Raw genomic sequence first — 25,513 nt, forward strand, 5'->3', positions numbered from 1 at the left:
TTCGCCGAGATCCCTTGCCGGCTCTGGGATCGGTGGTCTCCATAGTTCGTTTGGAACGCGTTCTCGCCATCAATACAACTACACTTTACCTTTCGTTTCCCACAGACGGCGCCAACTGAAAAAGCGCTGAGCTTCTCCGGACCGAACTGACCTGATGAGTTCGGTGTGCTGATGAGAGGAACGTTTCCCAGCCCTGCAAAACAAACAAGAAGTAGTCTTTAGGGTGACTAACAGGGGAGCCCCGAGGTGGTCCCCGGGGACACTCCGACGGTCAAGTTAGTTTTCCGGCGAGTAAGATTCACGGGAAGTAAAACAGTCGGAAGTAATTGATGAATAGTGAGCGTACCCTGTGTAGTTGGTCTGCGTTACCATTGATACCTGCTCGAGAGTCCGACCTCCGTACGTCTCGGGACTTACCCGGTATAGTCTCAATCCCGTGCCGAGGGGGATTCTCCCCGTCCTCTACGGGATTGTTCCCTGCAGCCTTTCGGTGCCCTAGTGGCGGTGTGCCCCAGGATAGCTGTTAGGGGCCTGGAGTCCAAGCCCAACTCTATCATTCCTGGGTTGCCACGTGTCCAGGCCCAGGACGGGGCCTCTGCAGACAAGCTTGTAATTTTCAATGACTTTGTTTAAATCCATCAAGGACTTATGATAACAATTAAAAGAATCTACCAAACTTATGGATCTTAGTTGAAAGAGCAAATTTGATTTTGAACATATCTTGAGATATTCCAATATCAAAATTTATTTAAAACAGGTCTTGCTCTAGTATCTTATTAACGCTTTAACTGGTTTATTAACATCGCTTTTGTAATCATTCTTTGATTCCTTCCTTGCACTTCTCTCTCACATTCTTTGATTCCTTCCATAAGGTTTCAAATCCATTCTTCTTAACACTTTTCTCTCACAGAAATGCACCAACTCAAATTTCCACCTTGTTGGATGGATTTTTGAAATCTTCACTTGGCGTATTATATCAGCATGATGCGAACTAATGAGATAATTATGTGTGGTATGATAGTACAAGTACTCAGCCAGAACAAGATATGTAATAAAACGAAAAATTGCTGGAATAGAGAAACCAAATGTGATACAAATACTATCCAAGTGAGATTTTGTGCTATTTAAAACTCTTAGCCAGAAGCAAATCTGCTGCGAGAAGAGAATGCAAGAACACAAATCAAAGGAGAGCATGCCTCAGAGAGATGAGAGAGAGATTAAGAAAGTTTTCTTCGAGCACAGAATTTGTCATTCAAACTTGCATCTACAGAACAGCCGTATAAACATGATTAACTGCTCCCAAGCATAAAAATGGTACATGGCTTAATTTGCCTGGTTCCATTGTGAACAATAATCATTGGAAGCCATGGGGCGTCGCTTCGCATGCAAAATAGCCGTAAGACTGTACAAACAAAAACAAAGATGTAGAATTCACAATTTCTTGGTAGATGCTTCCTCTATGTAAGCCACAGCTTCCTCATTAGAGAGCCTGTTTCCTTCTACAAGTCCCATAATCAAGGTGTTGGCATAGCCTCTGCCTGGAGCACACATCGGAAACTTCCCAGATTTGAAATTGTCTACACTATAGAGGGTGCACCTGAATGGAAAGCAATGATGTGAGGTTGCCGATCAAACTCTGGTCAGTTGAATAGAAATACGTTGGGAAGAACAGCAAATAGGTTGAAAGAACAATATAATTTTAAGATGCAAATGAACTTACGTCATTGTTATAACTGGTAAGTTGTCCTCCTTACCCAAGTAAAGGACATTATGATACCAGCCTCTCTATATGATGAAAAACACCACAAAGTTAGAGAAACAAGTTGATACCTTCAATTGATTCATGCGCACAAGGGAAGAGTTCATAAACCTAGAATTTTAGCCATGAGAGGATAAATTATTTATATGCAAGACTTTCAAATTGCTTTGTTCGCTAGGATATTCTGAAGGTAATTAGTCCCATTTTTAGTGTTATATTCATGTTGTCACATGATTGACTTAATTACCAAAAGAGAAAGGAATTTATAGCTATAAAGGGTATATGTAGATAATGGAACTGCTTGTTAGTCCCCGCACCAGAAGATAGGAAACAGCATCACTAAAATCTAAAATACAAGGAAAAATAAAACAAATTACAGAAAAAGAAAAAATGCACACTCTTCAAGTTAAAAATTACTCAAAACAACTAAACCAAATTAAAAAGGCAACTTAGCAATTTTTTATACAGGAAAATAATTTAAAGCTAAGGTTTGATGATCTGGCTATAATGCAGTTTCCAAAACCTACCCTTGTTCGACAAGTCACATTGGGTCAATCAAACACCATAATCAACTTGACTACTTCTGGAACCGTCTTGGTCAAAACAAGAATGAAAATATTTTTACTTTTCTGACATCTAATAGACACAAAGTAAAATGAGCTTGGATACCTTCAAATGAGCTATTTCACACAATAGAATTACTGTCTGCTTTCTGCTGTTTCAGGACACAAGAAACTGAGAAAGAAATAATTAGGCAAGTTTCCCTTTGTCTCCCCAATACACAGGCTCTGTTCCTTTTTATTTGGCTCTTGTGCCCCAACACATTAGCTCAGTCCTCCTTTTTTCAATGCTCCCTTTACTTTTCTCCTCCTCTCTTGCCCTACCCTTCTGGTTTGATGGTGGACAGCTGCCTTAATGGCATTATGGTGGGGGTGATGACCGAGGAGCCATCTCATTCATGTGGTGAAAGAGGAAAAAAAGAGAAGAGAGAGGAAAACAGACACATTGTTTGAACGTGGTTAATTCAAAATCTCATGTGAAATTATGTGTGCAGTCTAGCAGGACTCAGAATCATACAACCGTGCAAATGATCAATATCTTCATCTTCATGTAATCTCAAATTCATCTTTTTCAAAACCTCAAGCACCAAGTGCACGTCAAGCAGCTAATAAAAGCAAAGTAGTACTCAGATGCTATTATTTATTGTCTGTTGTACAAATTGTATTTAGGAACATAAAATCATGCAGATTTACCTTAATAGCCTCTATAGATATGCACTTTTTGTCTTCAATAGATTGTAGGTCTTTCAAACCAAACAATGGACCTGTTCTGGAGCTTAGGATATTCTCCTGAACCAAGACGTCATTGAACTGCTCAAGTCTGAAACACATTGGAATAAAAAATATTGTCAAAACAGCTTCCCACAAATGGATGCTAAAGCCAAAACAGAGTTTTATGGAAAGTTGGCATCTGTTCTCTTAATATTAACAAACTTAATGCTCTGCAGCTTGAAGGACATAAAAAAAAATGATTATAGGACATGAAGAGGCACACATACGTTATCCTGTACAAGCGCAGGTAAGCTTTATCTTCACTGTTACTTTCAGGATGAAGAAAAGCAACCCCTCCAGGACCCCAAGTAGCAGTATAGTCACGAGCAAAGAACAAACGATGAGGGAAAGTCCTCCAACAACTCTCTTTGGGTGGGCTTTTGTCCACTGAACCAACACATTGCTTCTGCATTCCTTCCACCTGGAAGTCATGGAACCAATAGGGAGTCCAAAGTGAAAGGTAAGAAGCTAAATTCAAAGAAAGACTCTGCAAATAGAACAAGGCAGACTACACAGAGTTACAAGATTGGCAATAAGCCACAATAATTAATTTCAATGTGGAATACTCTTTGCATTCATTTGTTTCCTCTTTACAAAATTGATGAAATCTGAAATTACAAAATAATTTCACTCAGAAGCTTCAGCCTGCACGTCATCTAAAAAGCATACATAATGCCACAAATGCTCAGATTTTGGATAGATATGGAGACAATTCAACAAGAAGTCATGGAACCAATAGGGAGTCCAAAGTGAAAGGTAAGAAGCTAAATTCAAAGAAAGACTCTGCAAATAGAACAAGGCAGACTACACAGAGTTACAAGATTGGCAATAAGCCACAATAATTAATTTCAATGTGGAATATTCTTTGCATTCATTTGTTTCCTCTTTACAAAATTGATGAAATCTGAAATTACAAAATAATTTCACTCAGAAGCTTCAGCCTGCACGTCATCTAAAAAGCATACATAATGCCACAAATGCTCAGATTTTGGATAGATATGGAGACAATTCAACAAGACTACTATGCCATGGGTTGAACAGTGTAGGTCCAGAAAAAAAAAAGAATGACAAAGTGCAAACTAGAAGGTAAACAAATTTATATCAGTTACACAAGATTCAATGCACGTTTTCATGAGAAAACTACCAAGACGACTACCTAATACAAAAGCAAAAAGTTGCAGCAAAGAAATATAGAAGCTTATGACAAAGTACTCCACCTGTCCACCTTCAATATAGCAAAGGAACCTTGATTCTCTCATATTTGATCCATAAGTAGCATACCAGATATCTATCTTAGAAAGTTCTGATCTCCAGCTGGAAGAAAAAGCTATAGCTTGATCTGCATTCAGTAAATTTCAGTGACAAGGATCTGGTAGAAAGGTACTTAGAAAACGAAGATTTGATTGTAAGTTCAGTACCATGACCATTTTCAACTTTCAAATTCTGAAGTGGTTCTATAACATGCTCAATTGCTACCTCATAATCTTCTGATGTTGTATTAGGACCATTTGTAAGTTCAGTACCATGACCATCATCAACTTCCAAATTCTGGAGTGGTCCTATAACATGCTCAATAGCTGCCTCATAATCTTCTGATGTTGTATTAGGACCATTGTCATATTCATCTTCAGAATCAGAACAAGGGATCTGGAACAGGATATCATTGATATCATAAATATGCTGGAAAAAGAAAATACAAAAGAGATATAGTAGTTTCCAATGCCATTGTAGCAGCATTGCATATTAACAATATGGACAAGGAAACCTGGCCAAACAAGTCAACCTCATATGCTATATTCTGTTTCCTTGTTTGTTTTAATTTAGAACATGTTTATTCCTTTTAGAATATTTCTTTTCCTTCTTCCCTTCGCAGTTTCACTTTGTAGTCCATCAACAACCTTAGGATTCATGTAATAAGCACATATTTGAGCATTGTGCATATTATTTTCATTTTAGAGACTTAATAGTTAACAGCATGAGGCATCTCACATAAAGTTCTTCAAGAAAACTTTCAGGCTCTACGCAATTGTAATTATATTTCTGTTTCATTAAGCTTTTGTCCATGATGCCAATTCAAAGGAATACCTTGAGGTGATCTAGTTATTGGATGACTACTCTAAATATGTAATGCCTACCAAACAACAGCATCAAGGGAATATATGTATTTCATAGACTACAGTCAGTCTCCTCCCAATTTATGATGACTATTCAAATTACAGCAATATTAGTTACTATACTTTTTACGTAGATTTTGACTTAAGTTCATCAAGGTTCTTGTGGTCCCTCAGAGTTTGAGAAACATTCTGCAATGATGGGTGTCGAGAAATACCAAATGGACAACCATTTCTATGTTTATGAGATCATAGTGGTAGCAAATTTCAGTAAGGGGAAAGATCTTACTATGGAAATTTACTAATTTACGTAATATTTGCATGTCAAGGTTTTAACAAGTGTACATTTCAAGAAAACAAAGGTACAATATCTGATTATCTATGGTCTCATTTTCACAAAAAAGCACAAAACAAATATGTGACTAACAAGTAGATATCCCAAAGAAAGCAAATCCACTTGCACATGCTAATGTTTATTCTTGTTCTCAACGAGCTTGCTTTAATAATCATGTAGAGGCGGCTTGTCAACTGTACGTGGAGAATAAAGTTGAAACAGAACTTAAGAAAATCACGGCTAACATTGTGTGCCCACGTTATTGCTAATTGAAAGTCAAAGGAAAATTAGGGCTATGCTGTAATGGATTTATCTTTTCCTCCAGACCCCTACGGTTAATAACATCATTCTTATGCTTTGAGGAATTTTACTTTTTTAGACCACTTTTACGACTTTACATCAGGGTTTCCTTAAGAACCTAAGCTTCAACAGAATTATACACAAGATTCTTTATTTCCACACTGTTTCCAGCACTGCAAAGCAAGATGATGGAGAGAAATTCCTTGCAAGAAAGTTGACTGAAAAAAGAAAGAGTATGCTAAATATAGGCCCTCATGGAATCAAAGACAAACAAAAGACGAGAACATTTTTCATGCCACATTGTTTAGCACAAGATTATGAAACCATAGGAGTGCATAATGGATTTAAGGGCAATAGAACCATAAGCTTTTTAATCTCTAGGATGAAAGGAAAAACCGTATTTTAAAAATATGTTATAAGAATGGAACAAAGGAATGATATCTCACCAGGATTAGAGATGTCCTCTTACTGGTTAATTCCTCAGGTAACCTCTTAGCGAAGATCGGCCAAAATGCACTTAATGCTTCACGAACCTGGAAACCACATAATCATGCCTTATGCAGTGCAAAACTTAGAAAATCAAAGGACAAGTCAGATTTCACTTGAGTTAGTAAATTTTAATGCAGTGAAATTATGGACCAATAAAATAGCACTAAAAGACTGCGGTACCGCTTCTAGCACTCGCCATGTTGATTCAAATGGATCTGCCTGCAAAGATCTGACAATTGGCTTGTCACCTAGCAACACTTGGACACAAGCTAGAGCTGAATTTGCTAAAGATTTAAGGTTGTATCCTCCTTCCAGTGCCATGACAATCTTACCCTCAGCAAACTCCATTAACTACATATAGCAATCAAGAAAAAAATTCAACATTCTACACCGTAAAGATGAACTGTATCGACTAAGGGAAAATTCAAGCGAAAAGGGCAGGTAAGATTTTGTATGCATCCAAAACAACAATTTCAAATCTAACCTTGCTCAACATGATGGAATACCCATATGGACTAACGCAGCAGCCGCCTAGAGGATCATTAACGGCTGTTCAATTAGAACAAACATATATTTAGGATCATCAATGAGCCTGATGGAACATGTTTGTTAGAGGATTATATGGAAATTAACTCACCATATAAAGTTAAACTAAGAAAGATGACTTTTTTTTTGTTTTTTTTTTGTTTTTTTTTGTGGGTGGGGCTGAGAGAGCTTGAATTTTCTTAAAAAGTTAAGATGACCAGCAATAATCACATGTGCTCATGCAATTGCCAGTCACAGAAACTATAATAGATGTAACAGTGACTACTGTTGGACTATTTCTATGGACAAACAGTACAGCCTTCACTAAATCTTCTAAGAAAAAATGTCCATTTATAGATCTGGAAAACAAATTTTCAATCGAGTGCAACATGTGCATGCTTGGAAGTAAATAGTGGCTGTACTATGCGATCCATAGCCATAGTGTATGACCATCCTTCAGCTAACCTCAACAAGACAAACAGTTGATTCGTATAAACAAGAACTATCTATAGACAATTCCTTCATTCAGGAAGGAAAAAGATAAGAAAGCATATGTTTAAACAAAATCACAGGGGTCAAAGCATCCAAAAGAAATTTGCTTGGCACTTTCTTAGCTAACCTGCATCAAAACCAGCAGAAATAATAACCATGTCAGGGTCAAATGCCTTGGCAACAGGAATTAGTATATGGTCCCAAACAGCAAGATAGTCTGCATCACCACAGCTGCGATTCTCCCAAGGAACATTTATATTATATCCAGCACCTGGTCCCTCCCCAATCATTACATATGATCCGTCATCACCACCAGGATAGAAACACCCAAATTCATGCCTAATCGAGTCAAAGTTCCAAGCAACCAATTCAATAAGACAACCAACTCAAAGATGATGTCAGATCAACTGTAAACTTCGTACAACTCAATATTTCAGAGTCCAAGTATTATACTTCAAAACTACAAAGACAAAGCTTATTTCTGTGTTCATACGCATGAAAAGGAAAGAACAATAATGGTTGAGCACTTAACGCCAGAAATTAGTGGATTTATATCTGTTGACTGTTTTTGACCCAAATTACTATCTGTACTGACATCGCCTGGAAATAATTACTAGTTAAAAAATCTCTTATTGGTGCTAGTTATTCTAAAAATCTCTTACTGGTACAAGTTATTCTAAGAATTTTAGGTAAAAGAGTAGACAATTAGCAGTGGTGATCTAGATCTGTGTTCTTAGTGGTCCATCCCAGACGCCAATGTTTTGTATCATGCAGCATCTTATGAGCATAAAGCTAATACTAACACAGATATTTTACTCCTAAAGTCTTCCTTCCTTATGTTTATAGGAACTAAAATTGAACTCAAAAGGAAAGAACATTCACTGATTTAACAATCTAATCATGGACGGTTCTTAGTCACATATTTGGATAATTAAAAAGTTGATTGTGATTACGTATGTTTCATAGGAATGAAATATTAAAACCATTAGGAGTTAAATTTCCACATACCTGTGCACAGAAAAGAATAGTACTCGAGAATCCTTATAGAACATCTTTTGAGTACCATTTCCATGATGAACATCCCAATCAACAACCAGAATTTTTTTGATGCCCAGCTCTGTCTGATATGGCACCATTAACAGATAAGAGCAAGAGAAAAATGAATACATGACTATTTCAAAAATTAAAATCCGCAATGCTCTGATATATGACTAGATATAGAGGCCTTTAACAAAAACTAGTTCTCACTCTTTCATTCAAGAGAAAACTAGTTGCAATAGCAACATTGTTGTACAGACAAAATCCCATCGGTTCATTTGCTTCTGCATGATGCCCAGGAGGCCTAACAATAGCAAATGCAGAATCTAGTTCTCCTTTGGCAACTTTCTCAGCCACCTATCAGCAAAAAGCAGAAGTAAGCCAAGCAACTACTTTCACCGACTAAGTCCTTGATGGTGTAATAATAACTGCAAAACTTTAGAAGTTTTATTGACTATAAATTTACAATATTAGAACTGGAAGGAAACACAACATTCTCAAAATAATCATAGCATAAAAGGTTTATGAAATAGAAAAAAAAAAAAAGAATTGCTTGAAACAACTCAAAATGAACTGTTAAATAAATACCCAGAGCAATCAAAGGACAATTATTTACTTAATTAGGGGGTGATAATATTAATTTTCTACCAAAATTTTCCTACATGAATGATATGCAAGGCAAAATAAGAATACAACCACATGGGTAGAGATTTGATTTGTGTTGCCTAGTCTGAGCATTCATTTTAATTTACATTTTTTTTCAGTGTGTCAGGCTTCTTCAAAAAGTTTAAGCTAAATGACAGCCATCATATTGTGAAACATACATGAGTAGTTTTCAGACAATTGATCTTACCTCTACAACAGAGCCAGCAGCAAGATAGGCAGCTTCAGATGATCCCTCATTGAAATAAATAGAATTGAATCTTGCAGCAATCCTATCCCATTTTGAACCGAACTTTTGATAACTTATATTCTTAATGAAATCAACGTGACTTCTGGTGTGAACCAAAGCTATATGTTTATCGTCTGCTTCCTTTGCATTCAAAATAACACATCTGAAAATAACCAACAGACAAAAATACTCAGACAGCTTTCCAACCAAGAAAAGTTAATCTTCTAAAGATCCCTAAAAAATTTCAAGCAAGCTTCTTCACCAAGTAAATAACCAAATAAAAAAATAAATCTTAAAAAATGAAAAAGAGAATTAAAGGTGAACTATAAAGTAAAAGCATGGTCTTTCTTGGTCCCCATTTGAAAAAGAAACGGTATTCAAATTCAAACTTGTTTTCAATCTTGAAGAGGTAAAAAGGCAGGGGAGGTCGGTGGTGTAAACGTTTCCCATCAAAACCCCTGCCTCCTTTTCATCAAGACCCAATTTTATATTTCTCCCTGCAAGAACCCCGATTATTATTTCAACAAATTCTATAGCAACCATAGCTACTACCCCCTCTTTTTTTAAAAAATTTTTTTGGCAAGTACCATAGCTTCTACTCTATGCCCAGTTGGATCATTACCTGCAACCAAAGCCCATATCAATTATAATATTCACTTGGGTGCCCCAAAAAAAAAAAGGAAACTAATTTCTCCTAATTTTCTACCTACATTCAAATACCTCACATAGCTGAAACCCTCTCCGTAATTTATAAACGTAAAAAAGACTTTAAAAAAAAATCACAGATTATACACAAACAAAAACATAAATCCTGCACAAAAAATGGAAAAAAAAAAAGAAAGAAAAGAAAAACACATACACCGTAAACACATATCAATATACAGTAGCATGCATGATAAAGAAGGACCTTTGATGGATGCCAAAGGATTCGAGCTTGTTCCAAATGGCAAGGATGCGATTGGGGTTCTCAGGATGGTCTGTGGCGTCAAAGTGCTTGCACATTCTCTCGTCGTACAACAACCCCACACGGCGTCGTTCAGGCAAGAGAACACCGTCGCTCGCAGTTTTGGAAGAGTCCATGGTGGAAAATTGGAAGCTGAAGAGGAGAGTCTCTCAAGAGTCAAGACTGATTGCTCCCTACAGCTACTCAGTCCCCAGAGCGCTCTCTCTCTCTCTCTCTCTGTTTTTTGACTATAATAAGGTGGAAAGGGAGGTTCTGAATAAAAAGACAACAGGAGACTGGAAACTTTTCAGATTCAGAATCTATTGGAGGGTTAATTGCAGCAAATGAACCTAAAAGTTTAGGCATTTTCTATTTTGCCCCCTTTTTTCTGTTTTTCTTTTTTTTTTTTTTGCACTTAAAAATAATTTTTTTGTACTTGGAAAAGAACCTTTGATAATTAATTAACAACTAGAGTGGTGCCAAAATTGGAGAGGAATGGGCTGAATGGTTTCGGAATACAAGTAAAAGATTTCAGTTCGAACCCTTCTATATACATTTAAAAAAAAAAAAAAAACTGGTGTCAAACTTGGTGAAAGGACAAATATATAGTAACATAAAAGATGGCCGGATATGACGTTTACCCAATATATTTGTCAATGACAACTCAACCACTTTTGCCTTTGATTTCATAATCGATGATTCATTAATCTTGTATCGGTGGTATTATTCTCTTTTTTTCTTAGCTTGTTCTAATTCTTCCCAAGTACCTCAAGGAATTCCATCTTCGATAACTGAGTTAGGAATTAAGAAGATAAAAGAAATGGTGACAGTCCCTATCAGACACTAAATTAAACAAATAACATATTTTTGCCCCATGCAACTATTTTTTGTTCTAAATTGTCCGCACTCTATAATTAGTAGTCATTCCACTTGATTATACCATTAATACAAGCAAAATATGCACCATTGCAATGCACATAACAAAACCCATGCGTAAAGCTGTCCAAGCATATAATACAATGTTTCATTTGGTTTGCAACTTTTAAAAAATTTTCTAGAAAAATATATTGTAGCGATATAATATATACAAGATAAGAAGGAAATTGAAAATAGGGGAATTTCCGAAACTTCCCTTGAGGTTTTTGACAATTTCACGTAAATATTAGAAATTATACTGCCCTCCCCGTGATTGACAAACTTGATAACAATTTCAACCTTTAGAAATAAAGGCCTTAAAAAATGAAAAAAATGTACTGACACACTTTTTTCTTCCAAATTTACCCTTTTGTATGTAGGAGAAAACGTTTATCACTTGTTTGTGAAAATGACAAAAAAAAAAAGGACAAAGATGGACACAACATTGATCCTCTTAGGACAACAAAGAATACATATAGAAAACTGAACTAACTTGATTGTTAAAGTCAAGTATAACTATTAATAGTTAAGAGGAACAGTTGGATTAGGTGGTGAGGTAGGAGGGATGGGACCTCCAACTTACTAGAACAAAGAAACTTATTAAAAGAAAAAGACTGTTGATAGTGCAATGGATCTATGTTGCCAACATATAAAGGCTGGAAAAAGTGTCTTGAAAATGCATGCCTTTTGTGAAGTGTTCCATGACCTTGAAGAAGCATTAGAGGGGAAAGTTGACCAGCAAAGCATTTGAAGAACAAGCACACCTTTAGCAAGTTATCATAGGAACTCAATTCATGGTTAGTATTGTATTTAATGATTAACTCCAGCATAATCATGCATTTTGTCCATTATAAAGCTAGGGAATGAAAATTTTCTCGCATGAACAGAAACTAAAGCTTATTAATTACAAGTGTCACAACATAGTTTTATGAATGGTATCGAAATCTAATCATTCAAAGCCATATTGATATGGATGCGGAGCGAGCAAAATTAGTTGAAGTGTTTGTTCAAGGAGTGGGTAGAAGATTTCATACTATAAGCCATGGGCATGTCTTGTAATTGAACACAAAAATATTGTGACCAGAAGACTTGTGTCAGATAAGATGTGGACACATCAGAGTAGGTGTTTGCTAATCCGCAAATTTCGCGGATTGTATCATGATTTTTAAGATTTTTCCTATTTTATCCGTTTTAATTAGTTATTGTTTGACTTTAAACTAAGTTATTTATTTAGTTATTTTTTAATCAATGAAAAGGCCAATGTGTGTTAAACCTTTGAGTTTAATGGGCCAATTATTGAGTTAAGTTTGTTTAGTTATTAGGGTCCAATCCATAGGGTTTAGTCTAGAAAGTTATCTATTTTAAATAACGTTGTATGTAACATGGTTATTCAGTTGAGACTTTATGACATTGAGCATTTGAAGTTTTCCTCTAAGTTTGAGTGGATTCTCTTACTTAACTCCAAATCTTGATTCACTTTGAGTGTGTTCTTGAGTGGATTGAGTGTCATATCAATTTGGAATTCACCCAAATTGTGGTTGGTCTACCCAAATTTCATCCAAACTTGTCTCCTTATAGACTGAGGTTTTTCTATGGGATTGCGGATTTTTCTCGTTCTAGGGGAATTTGTAGCACATACAGTTTGGAAAATGTAAACATCTAGATTTGATACATGATGATGCTAACCTTTTTAAGTAAACATACAAGTTCCACTCTCTCAGCCCTCAAACCTACCTCATTAATTGGTTTCCTAAAGTCATGTATATGAGACCATCTTTTTTCAAGTTTACCTTTCTTCTCATCTTGTTCTAGAATCTCGTTAAAGTCGCCAATACATATCCATGAAAGCAATGCCCAAGCCTTGACAGAAGCTCCCCGAAAAATTTTCTTTTTGCAACATCAGGATTTCCGTAAAAACTAGTTAATTGCCACTTCACACCCCTTTCCTCCTCTGTAATTATGGCATCAATGTGTCCCCTTCAATTTTGAATGTTCAAATCAACATCATCATTCCAAATTAGTCCTAGACCACCACTCGGTCCCACTTTGTCTACAAAAAAACCAAAATTGAACCCTATATTTCTTCGCACCCTTTTCATATCTTTACTTAGCATTTTTGTTTCACACAAGAAAATTATTTTGGGGATATCAGCCTTAATCAAAATGAGTAAAGCTCAAATTGGCTAAGATTTCCCCAAGCCTCAGCAATTCCATGCTAAAAGACTCATGGCTGTCGGCGGGGTTGCCATGCAACCTCCGCCGTTTGCTCTGAAAGTTCCAACGACCCAACCATTTTCTTCTTCTTAGCATAACAAATGATCTCGCCGTTATCATCATCTTTCCTTGATCTTCAACGAACACCTTCAGTTTTGTAACACCCCGAAAAAATAATAATAATAATAATAAGGAGGTTGTTGGTAAAGAAGATACTAAAGTGTATTTCTTTGGGTTTGATTAAAACCTTATTTTGTTTTAAAAGACTAGAAACCCTAAAATTTTAGTCAAAAACCCTAGTTTACTTGTGACTAACCGGTTTTCTTAAATCTCTCACATTTTAATTGAAACCCTAATTTTAATCACTGGAATTGGAAAATTCCTCACGTTTTCTTAAAAATTTCCTTTTATTTGGAAATTATTATTTATTAAATCCCTACTATCCAATTATTCCATAATAAGTGTAAATGAGCCTAAAAAGTAGGGTTTCATTCTTCGTTTTCAAGATTGGGGCAAATTAGGGTTTTCACGATTTTTCGCCGGATGAATTTTCGGTACTGACCAAGGATCAATTTGGTGATTAAAAGTGACTTTTAAGTGAGAAATAATATGTGATTAGGAGCAATGAGATAAGGTTAGTGAATAGGAAGTAAAAACCCTAGTACGTGTGTTTTTAAGAAAAACGGCGCGAACCGGGAACGCACCAATTGACCACCACTTTCTTACCATACAAGTTTATTGATATTTGAGCAAAATATCCTCTTAATTGTCAGCTTGTTTGACCGAAAATTAGAGGCTAGAAATAGCAAGGAAAGAAAGAGAAAAATGAAAGGTGGAGGTGGCGACACTTGTCGCCATCCTAGAGTTTCTTGGCCAAGTGAGCAACTAACCTTCTTAAACCAATTTTCTGCACTTTCCCTTCATTATTTCTGCTGCTGGCCGACCAAAAGAGAGAGAGAAAGGGAGAGCAAAAGAAAAATTCTTTCTTCTTGAATCTTAGCCAAACCAAGTGAGAAAATCAAATTTCCAAACCGATTAAAGTGCTAATTGTGAGTTGGAAAACTAGGGGAACCAGAAATTTTCCAAGGGGGTTGATTATCACTCATCCAAGCTTGTCTTTGAGGTATGAAATCTGATCATGGTCTTTGATCTTTTGAATCTTGTGTAAATTAGCTTAGCAACTCAAATTTGGTGGTGAATAATGGATGCTATCATGTTTTGGGGGTTTTCCCCTTTTGGTTATATGAACTAGGGTTTGATGATTTGCTGCCCAACTTGGTGTATGGTTAATATATGGTGTAATTAAGGTTATATAAGGGCTTTTGGTAGTGTTGGAAGTAAGAAATCAAGAAAGGTTGCATTGAAAATTGAAAATTCCAGAATCTGGAAAATTTTTCCCTCTTTTCTGTCCAGTTTTGTAGCCCTATGTTAGAGGCCGAATTGGCCTTAGGTCAAAACATGAAAGTTGTATATAATGGTATTTTATAGGTGCCTACAAAATTTCAGCTCAATCGGAGCAACGTAGCCTGTGAAAAGACCGAAATACCCTGCTGCCCTGTTTCTACCCGAACTTGAGTATTGCTTCTGTAATTGGCTAATTTGACCAGGAATACTTCTGATTTGGTTATTTATGTCTTCTGATGAATTGTAGCCTTGTATCTTAGCTTTCGGATGGTTTTGGAATCACTTGATTTGGACTTAGGTAGCCTAACTTATGATGTTTGAACCAGAATACGGTTTGTAAACCTATTTTTGCGATTCTGGTGTAGTCTATGGTATTTTTGACCTTGTTACACTCGAAACTGTGTGAAGTGACCTTCTGTAATATTGTAGCCCCTTAAGTTCTGAATATTCCTGTAAAATTTCAGGTCAAACGGATTAGGGTATCATGAGTTATAGATGAAATACTCAAGCCTGTTTTGAACATCAGGTTCTGTGTTTTTAGTTTAGCTTCTGCCCGTGACTTTTTCGGTTTTGATACCGTACGATCTGGGTGGTAACTCCTTCATAATAAATGTAGATCTTGGTTTTGGCTTCGAAACGGTGTAAAGTGCGTCGAAATCCGAGTTTCGTAGCTTCCGTTATGACCCAAACAAGATTAATCGTCAGAACTGCCTTTGAATCTGGACAGTTCTGACGGGTACTTTGACACTCAAATTTCGTTCTGTTCTGAGTGGATTCAGGTCTTGGCTCAAAGTTTTAGCCTTATGTCTCAGCTTTCTAATGCCTTTGGAATTTCCTGATTTGGATTTGTGAGCTGGGAGTTATAGTCCAGCAAACATACCCTGTCTGTTACTTTGGAGTGCGAATTCCTGGAACGGTTTTCTGCACTTTCAACCCATCTCTGTTCAGATCCGGAGTTAGGAGTCTTCATGAAAGTTATAGACTTTTCTCTTAGCTTCGCAACGGTACCTCATGTACCTTGATCCGACACTCATAGCTTCGATTAGGCTCAAAACAGTTTTGACGGCAAAATGGCTAGGCCGCCATTCCCGTTTCCGTGTGCCGTTTCCGCACTCGTGTGTGCCGATTTTATTGTTTTGCTTGTTTTAAGTATGTTAGTAGCTGGTTGTGATATATTATGACACAATCTTCTATTTCAGACGTTGGTGAGCTAGGTGGAGCCGGTGGGGCCTACTAGCTACTCCTCGCGGCACGAATTTCGTATTTTGCTCTTTTGTTCGTTGAGTAAGTATTTAGGCCGCTCTTGGGTGTTAGTTGCTTATGTGTTTTGATATGCATGAAGAGGGTACCTAGGCGAGGGTGTACTTTATCGCACTCGACCTAACCCCTAACTTGCGCACATATTTGTCCATGACTTGTGTATATGAGCAATTTTGGAACTAAAACCCTTGAGCTTGTGGCTCGGGGTGACTTTTGAATAATTTCGTGAAGTTTGTGAGTTTAGGGCCCGATCTCATGACCTAGATGGACTATTCGAGCCGGTTAGGGCTTGCTCGAAGTCAGTCCAACTTGGTTTGAGGTCACCAAGTTTGTAAATCCGGTTCACCGAGTATGTGGACCAAGTTTGTGACCCGAGCTTGTGACTCAAGCTCAAGTTTGTGATTTCGTTCGCCCGGGCAAGTTTGTGAGGTGACTGGCCAGTGAGGGTGATAAGGTGTTCGGTGGGTGTACAAGTGGAGTTCTACGGACCTTAATTGTGGTCGACGGAGTGTCGACAGGAGGTCACGCATGGCATATGAATTGGCTTTGGAGCCACCCGTATCCTTATTATCGAATGTTATTTTTCTGCTTTTGCTTTACTCTTACTGTGTAACTGTGGTTACGTGAAATTAACGCTTTTGCCCCTGTTTACTTACTAAGCATATAACTTACCCCTTTCCTTTTGTTTTCCTTAGCAGGGGCCGACGCGGGGACTTTTGGCACATACACTAGTATAGTTAGATTTGCTTGTAATAGTTGGACAATTAGGATGTTTGTTTTTGTTGTGGTGGTTTGTACAAGGACCCTCCTTAGGGTCTACATTTTGGTTTTGGATTGTAATTACAAGGATGTAATAGTATGAGCAGGCACTTTTGGGGAATGCAATTATAACTCTTTTGGGATTGTATTTAGTATGTATAGTACACTTTTGGATTTTCTAACTTTTATTGTGCAGACACCAAATTTTTGGTGTAATTTCATTTACTGTTTATTTTTAGTTTTATTTGATTTTTAGTTTTAGTTTCTAGTTTTATTTTTTATTTTTAAGTTTTTAGCATAGAACTTCTTAGAAAAAAAGAAAAAAAAGAAAAAGAGAAAAAAAAGGAAAAAACAATGAAAAATGGAAAATGAAAAAAAAGGAAAATGGAAATTGCATTTTGTTGTTTCTAGTTTATTTATTTTTATCCAATTATTATTATTATTATTATTATCAATTTTGTTTAATTAATTAATTAGTTGAAAAGATTAAAAAAAAAAAAGTGTCGCTGCATGCTGCATTTTTTTGCAGCTTTGCAAGGAAGGACTAGGCGGCTCCTTGGTTGCAAATATAGCAGGAACGGCTGGGTTTAGGTTTTGGTTGGGGCTCCCATATAAATAGCAAAAAGAAAAGCAGCCGGCAGGAGGAGAGGGGAGCATACAGAGAAGGGAATACGAGTTGACGGCTGAGTAAAAAGCTGAGGAAAAGAAAACAGAGGGGCGGACGGCTGAAAGGAGGTTTTTAGCAGAGAGTTTTGGGGGGATGACGGTTGGTTGAGAGAGGGAAGCGACTAGGGTTTTAGAGAGAAAAGAACGCAGCTTTGTTGGGTTTGAAAAGGGGAAAGAGGAGAGAAAGAGAGCTCGGTGGCTGGAAAAAACAAAGAGGCAGAAAAGAGAGAAAAGGGAGAGACGAAAACAGAGAGAAACGGAGGAAAGGCTGAGCGAGGCAGAGAGAGACCGAATCTCAGCAAAAGAAAAGGAAAAGCAGCAAACGGAAGGAAGAAACACCGCCTCTACCATCGGCTTCAATCATCGCTGAAAGGCACGGTTCTACGGCAAATCACCTGCTGTGATTTTTTTCTGGGCTTTCATCTAAGGTCCAAATTGATTCCTTTGTTTTTTACTTGTTTGGTTTGTTTCTTTGATTTTCCATGTTTTTGATGTTTGCTTTTGGATGGTTTCACGTAGAATTTGTTTGTTCCTAGATCCCTGTTTCGACCCCCCTCAACCATAAATTTCCACTGCTGCGTATTTAGTCGTGTGTTTATGTGGGTTCTATGGAGTCAGATGAGCATCGAGCTGACTTGGGTTTAGGAATAGCAGTTTGGGGTTTGCCTATGGGGGGTATACGATGAATCTGTAGTTTTATTTGATGGTCAAGGCTGATCTTCATGCATAGAGAAATTTCAGAAAATTGGAAAAGGTTTCGGGCAAATCTGTTCTAATGTTTCATTGGTCGCCGTTCTTCTTGTTCTTGTTGCTTGTTTGGATGTCGGGTTTTAGTGTAGATGAAGCAAGTCGCGAGTTTTGACTAGGGTTTGGTTTGCACAGTTATACGTTTTGATAAAAAACCCAGAAAATCATCGAAAGTTCTTGCCAAGATTTTGCACGCCTGGATGATTGAAATTATGTGATCAAGGTTTGATGTCTAAATCAGATTTTAGTTATGTGGAACTTGCACACTTACACTAAAAACCAGGGAATAAAGAAAAGCTGATTGTTTTAGACGGGAAGGGAGAATGGACCACATGTTTTGGTACTCTTTTGCTTGTTTAAGTCGTTGCTTTGAGAAGCTGAAATATTTATTTGGGGTCTATTTGGTTAGTTTCAAGTGTTCACGTTGTGTTAAGAGGTGTAGAGCAATGGTTCTAATTGGATTTGTTTCAAAGCTATTATGTGAATTTTTGTTTGCCGAGAGTCTACATGTTATAGCAGAAAATTGCGGCAGAGAGTCGTAGCAAGAAACCAGAAACTTTGAGTAACATCTAAAAGTTTTGATGCTTCCTGATTTTCTGCTTGTTATTATTTTCCCATCTCACACTTCCAAGTTGTTGGGGCTGCCTTTTGTTATCCGACTCCTATATGCTGTTCTTTTGCTTGAATTCTTTCTTATTCTACACTTTCCTATCTCAAAGACTTGTTGAAAAATCTGGGCAGAATAGTTGATGCTTGGGTCATTATACAAGAGGGTGGGGATTGTTTCCTTTTGAAAATGGCATGTGATGGTTTCAACCCTCCCTTTTGTTATGCAAAGAGACATGAGCATGGAGTAGCCTAGCTCGCGGAAAACTTGAGAAAAATGGGATTGCAGATTTTTTCTTTCGGTTGCAGAAACCTGTGGACTTTAGTTGCAGAAATTTCTTGTTTTTTTTTTGTTGTTGCATGAAACTTGCATGAAAGTCTTCCAAGAATCTCATTGTTATTAAGTTGTAGCCATGTTTAATTGGCAATGGATCAAAGTGCTGCATGAATCTTGTCTGCCAAAAGTTGCGTGGAGTTGCAAAAACTTGTGCATGAAAATGGTAGCAGAAACGGCTGAAAGAAATGGTTTCAGTTTTGGCCGCAATTTGCTGATTGCATGCATGTAAATGTTTTCCAAAAATTACACTTTGGCCCCCCAAGTCTCTCCTTGTTCCACTAGGGCCCAATCAATTAAATAATTTCATCAATTTGATCCTTGGTAATTTTAATTTGTGCAACTTCATTGCTTGTTTGCTTCAATTAACTACCATGCTTTGTTTCAATTGCGCTTAAGTCATGACTTTAGGGACTTTATGATCAAGTAAGCTTTGTTTTGCATATTTCTTTTAATTTTCTTAAATAAAGTGGTACTTTAACCTTTTTATTGTTTTGAAGCCATTTTTACTTCATTTGATTACCATCGCGAGGGAGGTATAACTTTTCTTTTATCCTTTTGTCTTTCCACTATGTGATCCAACGTGCTAAGTGAAAATTGCATGTCTACTTGCTTCCCTTGTCTTTCCTTAATTTCTTTTATTTATTTCATTTTTACTTTTGCTTTTTATTTAAGTTATTCTTTATGGGGTATGTGTACACCTCTTGGCTTGTAATAGATAGGGCTTGGAGAGCTTGATGAAGACCTATTGAAGACATGTGCTTAGCTAGCAAATGTAATAGGTTCATTAGTTTGTTTGCATGCTTATGTGTTATGTGTTACTTGCTTTATTAGGTTCTTGCATCTAGTCGAGCATGCTAAGTGTTATGTGCTATGTGTTTATGAGCGTTTGGCATGTCTACTTGCTTTCTATAGCCATGGATGAATGTGATGGATGAATGTACGTCACCACACTAGTCCAACGCTAGTTGTGGCTCATTTATAGAAAGGGCTAGTCCAATGCTAGACCCAATAGGCCATTCCCCTTTCGTAGGGGCATATTTGCGTGCTTCACTTCATTTCACGTATTTTTCCTAGTTTTTCTATCATTTGGCATGCCCCTCTAATCCCTTCCCTCTCACTTTAGGTTTTGCATATTCATGCTAGTTATAGGATACATTTGCTTGAGAGTCCCCTTTCGATAAGGGAAACGAGCGAGTTTGGCTACAAAATAGCCTTAGCACGCTACCTTGTAAATACATTTGCACACCTTACCTTGTAAATACATTTGCACACCTCCACTTACATCCTATTATTTTTATTACTTTTCTCACTTCACACAAACTCACATTTTCACATGGCATGCATTCCACTCATTTTTACGTCATTTAGAATTATGTGTGACCTCTCCAAAGGATCATTATTGGGCTTCACAATTAATGTGATTGGCACCACTCAACCTTTGAAGAGAAATTTCCCCCATGTCCCTCTAGGTCTAGGTTTTTGCATTCATATAGTCATATCCAACACGCGATACATACTTTGGGTAGAAAAATTAGGAATCGTGAGGCTAAGTCACGCAACTAGCTTTGGCTAGGGTTAGGGAGTGCCTTAGGCTTTGCCTTTGCCTTCTCCCTTATCAAATGTGACCCCCGATCCCTTTCTTTGGTTACGTAGACCTAAAAGTTTTAAAAGGGTTTGTTTACTTTTTCGTTCAAAAAACAAAAACCATTTTTGGGTGACTTGGTACACCCTAACTCTATACCAAGTGGCGACTCCATTTTTTATACAAAAAAAACCCTTTTGAACTTTACTTGACCAAAACCGTCGTATTTCACAATCCCACGGTCTTTTTTTTTCATTTCTACACACGTTCACACACACTACACACACTACTCACACACCACTAATTTCAAAAGTGGGGCGCGACAACTTGGCGACTCCACTGGGGAAATCCTAAGTGGATCCGAGCATTTGATTTAGCCATTCTTTTCCTTTTTCTACCCCTTTTATGCATTGCATTTTGGATATTAGGGTTGCATTTTCCCTTTTAGGACCCCTTGGCCTCGCACACATCTCAAACTACTCCCTCGCTCACGAATGTATGATTGGTTGATTGGATGTATGTTTACTTGTTTATCTCGCGCTTGCATTGCATTTTGGGTGGGGGACATCACCTTAGAGCCTCGCGTTGGTTCTCCACCCCTCCCCTCCAAACGAGCACTAGCATACGTGCATACGCTTTATTTTTTATCCCTTCATTTATTTTTCTTTTAGTGGCTTGTCACGCCACTCCACCCTACTAGGATTAGGCGACCCACTTGGACATGTGATCACGACACGATGTGTGTGTAGCATGATCCAATGGGTCACTCAATCTTCCGCTTTAAGCTATGGGTTGATAAACCTTTAGCTTTTAGTCGAAGGTTGAGGATTTTGATAGATTCACTCAAACACGTAGCCGTGACACGATGTGTGCGCAGCGGTGTTTGGGGAATCGCTCGAGCCACCGACAAAGAACCTTGGGATTGATGACCCTTGGTTTCCAAGTCTGAAGGCTCGGGGACCTATTGAGCTTATCGAGTCTAGATGCATTAGCGAACCCCAACCTCATGCATCCATATTAGAATTGCCTAGGGTAGAGTCGACCTTACCCTAAATTAGGAAACGCTATTCACGAGGGGAGGGGTCCCATCCCTTTTTCCTTATCTGTCTTTGTTGTTTTATTATCTAATTGTCCAATGTGTTATGTGATTATGTGCTGAACTAACGTTTCTTTGTTTCTTATCTTTTGCATTCACAAACATTAGGCAAATAAGAGGGCTGGCATGACCTTCTTTTAGAATCTACCCTTGTAGATAGGTTATTGAACGTTTAAAGATTTTGGTATATTGCATTCATAGATTAATAATTGCATAGCATTCTAAGCCTACCTTGGCGTATAAAAGGTCCCTTTAGATCATAATATCATGTTTTATCGCTTAAATAAACTGGCATCATGCATAAACCCTAAAAAGGAAATGCCATTTTGGCGATCCCGTGTCAGGAATAAACCACCTTGTGTCTCGGATACTTAATCCGAAAAGACTTGCACGTTTACATTTTGTACCATCCAAAGGGGTAGTGCACAAGGTAAGGTAGGATCCGATCGTCTTCATAAGAGCAATTTTTGGAATATGAGCGTCTAATAATCACTTTTTGGCCATTTTATTAAAGTTGGTAAAAATCCCTTGCGTAAAAGGACATTAATTTGAAGAAATTCACAAATGATTCCTCCTATTGAAACGATAAAATTGGGGCCAAAATTTGATTTTAGAAGGCTCATAGGCTAATGCATCGTAATAAATTTTTGAAACTACCAGTGAATAGCTTGATTTTGTTTATATAAGCTCCCAATTCCATTCAATCCATTGGGCCGCCATTTTATTCATCAATTTCATCCAGCCCATTTTATCAATTTGCTCATTTTTAGGGTAATCTAGTCGATTTTTGAAGAAATCACCAATTTCATTCAATTCATTTGATTAGTTAGGGCAATTTTGTTGATTTTCGATAAATCATCAATTTCGTCCGATTCATTTGACCAATTTACCCTTTTTAGGGCGATCTGGTCAATTTTGAATAAATTCCCGATTTCGTTCAATTCATTTGATCAATTTCAATTTTTAGGATAATCCGGTCCATTTTGAATAAAATTCTCAATTTTGAGTAAATTTTTAAATTTCACTCAATTCATTTGACTAGTTTCCCTTTTTAGGGTAATCTGGTTAATTTTAAATAAATTGTCAATTTCATTCAACCCGTTTGACCAATTAGGGTTTCGATATCGAATTCCAAATTGGGAAATCTAGTCGATTTTTGAGAAAACCATCCATTGTATCCAACTATTTGATCAGTTGGGGTTTTGACTCATGCTTCACTGAGAAAATTTGTCAACGAATTCCAATCTCTTCGATAGAAGGTTCGTCAAGGTCAAACCCGTGCGTTTTGCAAATCAAAGGTGATCAATCTATTCGAACGTTGTCCTCATTTTGACAAATCTCTCGTCACTCCAATTGACCAAATTCTTTCAAAATTATTTTTCACTCAATGAGTTGATCAGATCCATCAGGTATGGTATAGTGCCTACCTCAGAGGATTGCATCCTCATTCTAGGCCTACCCTTGGCACAAAAAGGGTTCCCCCATAGGACATGCATCCGAATTTTCTGGATATCTACTAACTCTTGCCTTTTTCTTTTCTTTTTCTTTATTTTATTGGAATAACTAAGCGAGGGTTGAATCTAAAGGCAATCTTTTCAAAAATTCTCAGGTAATATTTAAACATAACTTCTCGTCGAAGCCCCATCATAACACGATCCCGTAGTCAAGCTCAGAGGAGTCGTGTAAACATGAGTTCACAACCGGAACAAGCAGATAGGTCTACTGCTACCGCTCAACCTGAAACGGCGAGTTTGGGGGTTCAGTTGACTGAAATGCTTACTAAGTTCGGTGAGATGGCTACTGAGATGGCAACCCAAAGGAAGTTGATTGATGAGTTAATTAGCAGCGGAGTTCAACCTGAACCTGTACCTGACAGGCAGCCTAAGCCAGAGCCATTTGTCATCCCTCCGACTCAAACCACCGTTACTCCACCTTTCCTTATTCCACCCGAAGGAACTTTCATTTATCCATACACTTACCTTCCTAATCCTTCATTTTTTCCTACTCACATACAAGACCCACAACCCCAAGTTACTTCAAACATACCACCAGAGCTACATACTTTTTATCACACTGCTGCTGAGCCATTCCTACCAGACCATATTGTTCAAACCAAGCCAGAAATGGGAGAATCTTCCACTCCCGTTGATATAAAGCTGCTCAAACGCCTTGACCGTTTTGATGAGTTTATGAGGAGGAGTCAGGGTTTGAACAAACAAGGAGTGTTGGACTATGATGAGCTTTGCCTTTTCCCAAATGTGCAATTGCCTGAGGGGTTCAAAACTCCGAAATTTAATAAATACGATGGCACGGGCAATCACAAGACACACCTCCGATTGTTCGCCAACAAGTTGGGTAGGCCAACAGATGATGAAAATCTGCCTTTGAGGCTATTCCCAGAAAGTCTGGAGGGGGATGCACTCGACTGGTATTCCAAGCTGAAACCCAAAGAAGCAAAGACCTGACTGGACCTGTCCAATGCGTTTGTAAGGCAATACGAGTATAATTGCGAGCTGGCTCCAACACGAACCACGTTGGAAGGGACAAAAAGGAAGCCATCTGAAGATCACAAGACTTATGCCAAAAGGTGGAGGAAAATAGCTGCAAAAGTCGAGCCACCAATGACTGAGGACGAAATCATACGAACTTTCATTAAGGCACATGATCTGCCGTACTTTGAAGAAATTTTTCGCATGACTGGATGCTCATTTGCCGCAATTGTTAATAAGCTTGAGGAATTTGATGATTTCGTGAAGGCTGGAAAGATTGTTAATGTGTCTGCCCTCAAATCGCAATTGGATGCTTTGCAAAGCCAAGGTAGTAATGGGAAGAAGCAACAATTCAAAAAGCAAGAGGGGGAAACTGCTTTTGTCTGGGATCGAAACCCTATCTCAAAGCCCAGACCTCGACAATACCTTACCTACTCAAACCCTTACCATTACTATTCAAACCCTCATCCTGTTTATCATACCAATATCACTCATCCTCGACCTCGCCCTAATTACACTAGTCCGCCTACAGTCCCTTTCCATTTATCTCAACCCAACTTCCAACAAGTTCGACCCCGACCTCTCTACAATCAACAATTTCCCCGACCAAACAGACCCATCTACAACTACCCCCAACATACTGAAACCCACGATCAAAATCGTTCTCGCACCTTCACTAACCTTGGCAGGCCTCTGGACCAATTGTATGAACAATTAAAAGCCGCTGGTAGAATCGGCGTAATTCCTCCTCCAGCTCACCCTCATGGTGTTCCTGCCGAATACAATCCACAGTCCACTTGTGTCTATCATTCGGGAGCACCTGGACACTCAACCGCCGATTGCAGAGCCCTTAAGCACAGAGTTCAAGACATGATTGAGGCAGGAGAAATAGTGTTAAGGGGAAAAGGTGAACAAGGACCAAGTATAAATACAAACCCCTTTCCCAAACACAATGACACCTTTGAGGCATCCACCTCCGGTGACGAAATTTGAAAATCATAAAGGAGCTCTGCACAATTTGGATGGCTAACTATCCTCCCTCTCAAAGGGAATTTCGATAAATCTAAGGGTTGTCATTTACTAAGGTTCACGAAAACTTTTTCTTGCATATGTGAATAGCTTAATGAAAGCGTCTTTTGCATTTGAGTTGTGTCTTGTTTCCGCTTTGATTTGGAGTTTTCTGACATGCACAATTTGTTTATTTGTTTATTTGATTATTGTCCT

At 37.8% G+C, this 25,513-nt stretch overlaps 1 protein-coding gene across 3 annotated transcripts; it reads right to left on the reverse strand.

Annotated features, from left to right (window-relative positions):
* Positions 1-1,217: 1,217 nt before the first annotated feature.
* LOC113693845 (histone deacetylase 5-like) lies at positions 1,218-10,496 on the reverse strand. 3 transcript variants are annotated; one of them, XM_027212582.2, is made up of 14 exons: positions 10,179-10,495; positions 9,233-9,434; positions 8,590-8,736; positions 8,350-8,462; positions 7,469-7,680; positions 6,809-6,873; positions 6,505-6,675; positions 6,282-6,368; positions 4,509-4,737; positions 4,308-4,429; positions 3,318-3,511; positions 3,013-3,139; positions 1,721-1,785; positions 1,218-1,597 (listed from the first exon to the last, which is right to left on the reverse strand). In XM_027212582.2, the coding sequence occupies exons 1-14, from the start codon at positions 10,349-10,351 to the stop codon at positions 1,432-1,434; spliced, it is 2,073 nt and encodes a 690-aa protein (XP_027068383.1). In that variant the 5' UTR covers positions 10,352-10,495; the 3' UTR covers positions 1,218-1,431. The 3 variants fall into 3 exon arrangements, with proteins under 3 accessions (XP_027068383.1, XP_071902319.1, XP_071902318.1); XM_072046218.1 differs by lacking the exon at positions 1,721-1,785 and having other exon boundaries at positions 1,358-1,597; XM_072046217.1 differs by lacking the exons at positions 1,218-1,597; positions 1,721-1,785 and adding an exon at positions 2,645-2,924 and having other exon boundaries at positions 10,179-10,496.
* Between the last annotated feature and the right edge of the window lie 15,017 nt (positions 10,497-25,513).

Source organism: Coffea arabica, chromosome 4c, assembly GCF_036785885.1.
Source record: "Coffea arabica cultivar ET-39 chromosome 4c, Coffea Arabica ET-39 HiFi, whole genome shotgun sequence".
Classification (NCBI taxonomy): domain Eukaryota; kingdom Viridiplantae; phylum Streptophyta; class Magnoliopsida; order Gentianales; family Rubiaceae; genus Coffea; species Coffea arabica.